Raw genomic sequence first — 6,089 nt, 5'->3', positions numbered from 1 at the left:
CGGGTGATAAGCCCAGGTCACCTGAATTATTCCTCCTTGGACGTGACATCAACCCTGCCAAAGAGGGAATGATTACTTGCTTCAGCAGCTCTCAGATATTAAATCCAAAGGAGTGGATTCAAGTTTGGGTTTCAGGGGACAGACGTACTTATTTATCATGTAAAAGAAAATGCATTAGACCATCTTCCGGATGGCAGAGAAATGAATGAGTTCTGGGAGAAAACTCACAACACCTGTATAGAACTTCGTGCTCAGATATGGAAACAGCGTGATTCTAAGGAACAATAGGCGTTATTTTATAATATCTAGTTATTCATAAGATTCCCCAACAGGGAAGAACAAGCAACTGCAGAGCATTTCCCAGAACCCCCTCCTTATGTCACAGCAACGCCAATAAAACTCCTCCACCTCCCACTCTTCAGTGCCAGATCGGTGAGCATTTAGCCAAGCATGCTGGGAGACACAGAACTGAAGGCAAGGAGTATCCGGATGTCTTGAATCTGCTTGCCATTCTGCTCTGTTCTTCTGCCATCTCGTTACTAGACGTTGGCATTAGACGTGACAATCAACTCCATTTGAACTGAGCAGAAGAAATATTAAAGGCATAATCTTCAGAAGAAATGTCTCAGAGACAGCCTCAGTCACCTAATGAGACTTTAATTTCGATCACAAATGACACAGAATCATCAAGCTCTGTTGTTCCTAATGATAACACAAAAAAAGGACGGACCGGAGACAACTCTCCAGGAATAGAAGCATTGTGTGCCATCTACATCACTTATGCTGTGATCATTTCAGTGGGCATCCTTGGAAATGCTATTCTCATCAAAGTCTTTTTCAAGACCAAATCCATGCAAACAGTTCCCAATATTTTCATCACCAGCCTGGCTTTTGGAGATCTTTTACTTCTGCTAACTTGTGTGCCAGTCGATGCAACACACTACCTTGCAGAAGGATGGCTGTTCGGAAGAATTGGCTGTAAGGTGCTCTCCTTCATCCGGCTCACTTCTGTTGGTGTATCAGTGTTCACGTTAACAATTCTCAGCGCTGACAGGTGGGTTTCTTTTCTCGGTTATATTTGCCAGCATGTGAAATTAGGCAAAAAGAAAGGAAAGCTTGTACTTAGCATTCACTGGCTACTATTCTGCTTTCCTCACACTCTATAACCTGGATGTAAGATTGGAAAATTGGAGGGGGGGGCATTTTAAATAAAAGTTGGGGTAATAACGTTAAAATTCTTGTGTTAGCATCGGAGGAGAGGTTGAAATTGTATGTTTTAGGGGTAATTTATTCTCTTTGAAATGTAATTGTTTGCTTGAAAGAATACTGAATCGTGTTTTCTCTCCCCAGTTTATTAAGCAAGGCAAATTGTTCCAGGTGTAAAAGAAAAACAATTCATGCTTTATACATTAGTGCAGCCTAGTGGCGCAATATTGTCAACATTAAAACATCAGCATAGGTGTGAAATTGACCACATATGCATTGCTGTCGACTGGAAGAATGGTAAAAAGATACATGCATCTAATTTATTTGAAATTCATCACATTAATTAATGTCAGGAAAACGGTGAGGTTTTCAGCTTCCTGGTAACTCAGTATAATGTCATCTCTTAATTGTATCTGTTTTCTCTATAGGCATTCACTTACATTCTCGTTTCTAGAGAAATAAATTAATCCCGGCTGCCTGTTGAAGCTCTATGGACAGAGCGTATGAGAACCTCTGGCAGTCAGGGTGCTCAGGCTCTCTTAGGATGTTCTCAGTCTCTGTACTGCATTTTTTGGTGTTCCTATTGTAGAATGATAACTGTGAAAGCATAAAAAAATTGAGGCTCCAAATGTTAAAAGTGATGCTTGAAAAAGCCTGCAAGAAGCCTGTAAGTAATCCATGCCTGGCACTACCAGAAGGAATAGCTTCTTCAGATTCTGGCATCCGAGAGGAGGAAAAGCTTTCCCTGGGTCTTTCATGGATTTTTGCTTTAACTGGTTTTATCGTGTATTTGCAGGCAGATTTACTTAGAGGATGTCGATTTTCAGGTGGATGTGTCAGAATCAGGAGGTCTTTTTGCATGGGCACAGGGCTTCTGATTTCCCCCTTGCCTTGCCCTAAATCGACCTACAGATCGGCTTGGGCAACAAATGAGCATTTATGAACAGGGAAGAAATTAACCCCCTCCTCGTTACTGCATAAACTCATGGAACTCTTTTCCAGGAAGGTTGATGACTGCTCACTCATGAAGACAGGAGAATTAGGTTTAACATCAGTCACTTACACAAAAAGGAAGTCTTTTAGAACACAAGGTGATACACAGGTAACGAATTCCTCTCAATCACACAAAATCATGCTGGAAAATATTTACCAGTCCTACATAGAGGATCTACACATAAAATTATAAAATGGCAAATCTGGAATATGTCATATTGGTGAATAAGGGAAAAGGTGATTAGCATAAATAAAAAATACTGGGATGTGTTATGTGTATTTGAAACCATAACCAAGTCCAGTTGGTTCGTGTGGACTTGATTATATACACATGGATAGGAGGTAGAACTAGATGCCACTAAGGTCACTTGTAATCCTAAGATTCTGTAATTCTGATACTTATTTTGCCCTTTGCCTATGATTATGTGTTTCTAGATACAAGGCAGTTGTGAAGCCCCTGGAGCGACAGCCCTCCAATGCCATCCTGAAGACCTGTGCCAAAGCTGGCTGCGTCTGGATCGTGTCTATGATAATTGCTCTACCAGAGGCTATATTTTCCAATGTTTATACTTTTCGAGATCCCAACAGAAACAGGACATTTGAAGCGTGTGCCTCTTATCCTGTTTCTGAGAGGCTCCTGCAAGAGATACACTCTCTGCTCTGCTTCTTGGTGTTCTACCTTATTCCACTCTCTATCATCTCTGTCTATTATTCCTTGATTGCGAGAACGCTTTACAAAAGCACCTTGAACATACCGACCGAGGAACAAAGCCATGCTCGCAAGCAGGTACGTATTCATAGGACTCATGCGTCAATTTGAGGTAAAATTCCGACTTTTGCACCTGTGAGCATTAAATGCAACAGCAATATAATACTTTTGTCATGGTCATGGTCTCTGGAGTCTCTCAGACCCAAGATTTAATTCCACCTCTATCACACACTAGCTGAGCAAGATACTTAACCTCTCTGAGCCTCAGTTTCCTCATTTGTAAAATGAAGATGGGGACTGGAATGATATAGATGAAACGCTTAGCATATTTCCTGGTGCATAGTAAGCATTTAATAAGTAGTAGGACTACTATCATTAGAAAGGGGATGCTGAAGTTTGGGAGCAGTCAAAATGATGTATCCCATGGAATAGTGAGGAACAGCGCACAAAGTGAGCCTGTAAAGTGAAGCGTCTTTTGTTTTAGAAAGTGTAACAGGCTGAGAAATACACAGGATGATAGAACTGGCAGGAAGCCATAATATTGTTCAATACAAACCACTTGCACACACACGAGTAAACTGAGGTCTTGAGGGATGAAGTGCCAGCGGCAAGGGAACACCGGGACACAGAAACTTCATTAAGATCATTGCAAGAGCCAGGTGTGCTCTCCCCTCACAAATAGGAACAGAATAAAAAGAATGTTGCCAACACATTCTTCCATTTGACTAACAAAACAAAATGAAACAGGATTTCTATCTTTCTTGGGGGAGAGGTGATGATTCCATTTGCTTCTTGACCAGTACATGGAGAGCTCAGGGCCTTTTTGGGGACCTAGTCTACTTGGTTGGTTCAGTCGTGGTGCTCAGGAGGCTAAAGCTGCATATTTAATGTCCATGTGAACACTTATCTTTGCTCTATCTGTGCCCACAGGCAATGTCTTCACTTAATCCGGTTCATTTCTCTTATTAAGGGGTGTAAGCAGGATTATTTCACATATGAGGGATGGCACGTTGGTCTTTATTCCTTTGACTATATAGTTAGAATTCCTCTAGGTTAAAAACAATTTTAGGTACCAACTTGGCAACTTTCATAAAGCCCAGAAGAATATTCTACTCTAGTCAGCCTCTGCTGTGGCAGTGAAAGCAGTTTTCTCCAGGATCTCTCTATTTTTTTTTAATTAAATTAAATTTTCAAGAATTCCACCACACTCCTTGAGATAATTGGAGACACCCTAGAGTATCTCAGAACCAGGGGTGAGAGTCTCTGAATTAGAGCTAATGAGACCAAGATCACGGGTTACCACGCCAATTAACTTACCCCATTCTATACCCACAGGCTGCCTTCCTGCACATCCCATCCAGTTATCTTACAAACGCATGTTCAAAGGGACACCAGCCTGTTAACTGTAAATTTCTATGTTAATCTAGAGAATGGCTTTTTAAAATCTCTGCCAGCTAAATGATTTTTTTTTTTTTTTGCCATGTTTCTTCCCTCCTATAGATTGAATCCCGGAAGAGAATTGCCAAGACGGTGTTAGTGCTGGTGGCTCTGTTTGCTCTCTGCTGGTTGCCAAATCACCTCCTGTACCTCTACCGTTCCTTCACTTATCAAACCTACATGGATCCTTCTGCCGTTCATTTTCTCGTCACCATTTTCTCTCGGGTCCTGGCATTCAGCAATTCTTGTGTAAACCCCTTCGCTCTTTATTGGCTGAGCAAAACCTTCCAGCAGCATTTTAAAGCTCAGTTGTTCTGCTGCAAGGCAGAGGTGCCCGACCCCGCTCCTGCAGATGCCACTCTCAACAGCCTGGCTGTGATGGGAAGGGTCCCGGGGGCTGCTAGCACGCAGGTGTCTGAAATTAGTGTGACCTGGTTCACTGGGTGTAGTATGGAGAAGGAAGATGACAGAGTCTAGCTTTTCAATTAAAAAGGGTCTTTTTCCTGCCAGCGTGTGTATCCGACTCTGAGCTGCGCGTAGGTGTATGGTGTCAGGATTTGTGTTGTTTGTGAATTGTGCTGAAATCTTAGGAGTGAGGGATCCTTATAAGTAAGAGACAAACCACGATTTTCTTCAACGTACAAACATTAACGTTATTGGGCTCGCTAAATAAAGTGAAGCCTCACTCGCTGTACAAAGACATGTTTGTACATGTCAGTGGGCAGTAAGGCAGGTTGAATAGGAGGGAAGGTAAAATAAACAAGATGACACTTAAAAACCTAATTTGTTTCCATCACATCTATGATGCTTTCAATTTCTCATATACTCCTGTGAGTTGCATAAAACTCTGTTTGTGTTTATTATGTGACGTAGATCTAGAGATTATACTTTGCATATGAAAAGGGGATCAAAGAGAGATAAAACATCTCTTCTACCATTTTCTTAAAAAATAAAATCCTAAAAAATAAACCTTCACAGGTTTTTGGACTGCCCTTTTCCATTAATCTCTATTCCACTGTAACTAAAGCTGTGCATTGCAATGAAAGTGTGTTGGGGTCAGCGAGGATAAAGTACAATACTGAGTGAGGATCTGGGGCAGGCTGCCGCCTTACTGGGTCAACACTTACGGACTTAACGTAACTACTAGCATTGATTGATAATTGGGCAAAGTTATCTTTCAGAAATATGGCGAATAACTTGCCTTATTCACAGGCAGAATAAATGGCCACGTATATGGTGTCATTTGAGGGCTCCAGGGAAGGACCCCTGTCAAAAAATGCGTGAGCCCCCAGTGTCTGAAATTCTTCCTCTAAGGAAATTCACTTCTTTCTGGTAAGCAGTGCCCTCTTTCTAAAAAATGCAGAAGTACCACAGGAAATCCCTAACACCTGAGCTTGCAGCTGTTTCGAGACCCTCTTCCTGCTCGACTTCATTCAACTCAGTGGATGCCTCGAACCCGTAAGAGTATGACCTAATTAGTCTCTGCCCTTGGAAATCAGATGGAAGGTTCTGATTTTCTCTCCTCTGCTCCTACTTGCTGATGCTATAAGCTTGTTAATAATTGTTATTTCAAACAACTGTTGTCAACAGATGTGTTAGATTCAGATTTGTGGTTTCAGAAATGTTTTCTTGAGGCAAATTAGAGCATATGTTTGGCACTATAGGTAGTTAACTTTGTATTTCAAAAACTTGATTTTGGGGTGTGCTTTTGGTAGTTTTGAGCTTTCTTTAAATGGCTTGTGTA

The 6,089-nt window shown here is 41.4% G+C and overlaps 1 protein-coding gene across 1 annotated transcript; it reads left to right on the top strand.

Moving 5' to 3' along the window:
* Positions 1-620: 620 nt before the first annotated feature.
* On the top strand, positions 621-4,822 carry BRS3 (bombesin receptor subtype 3). The gene is made up of 3 exons (XM_046672740.1): positions 621-1,054; positions 2,635-2,986; positions 4,409-4,822. Exons 1-3 carry the CDS (start codon positions 621-623, stop codon positions 4,820-4,822), a joined length of 1,200 nt encoding a protein of 399 aa, XP_046528696.1.
* Positions 4,823-6,089: the final 1,267 nt, after the last annotated feature.

The sequence above is a fragment of the Equus quagga genome, chromosome 10 (genome assembly GCF_021613505.1).
Source record: "Equus quagga isolate Etosha38 chromosome 10, UCLA_HA_Equagga_1.0, whole genome shotgun sequence".
Lineage (NCBI taxonomy): Eukaryota > Metazoa > Chordata > Mammalia > Perissodactyla > Equidae > Equus > Equus quagga.
The sequence above is the reverse complement of the archived record's forward strand: the minus strand, read 5'-3'. Positions and strand labels throughout refer to the sequence as shown.

Bases quoted from the DNA above. Each gene is read 5' to 3' on its own strand.
- BRS3 (XM_046672740.1), top strand. From the start codon at position 621: ATGTCTCAGAGACAGCCTCAGTCACCTAATGAGACTTTAATTTCGATC. The intron at 1,055-2,634 runs GTGGGTTTCTTT...ATGTGTTTCTAG, and splicing joins ACAATTCTCAGCGCTGACAG to ATACAAGGCAGTTGTGAAGC. The intron at 2,987-4,408 runs GTACGTATTCAT...TCCCTCCTATAG, and splicing joins AAAGCCATGCTCGCAAGCAG to ATTGAATCCCGGAAGAGAAT.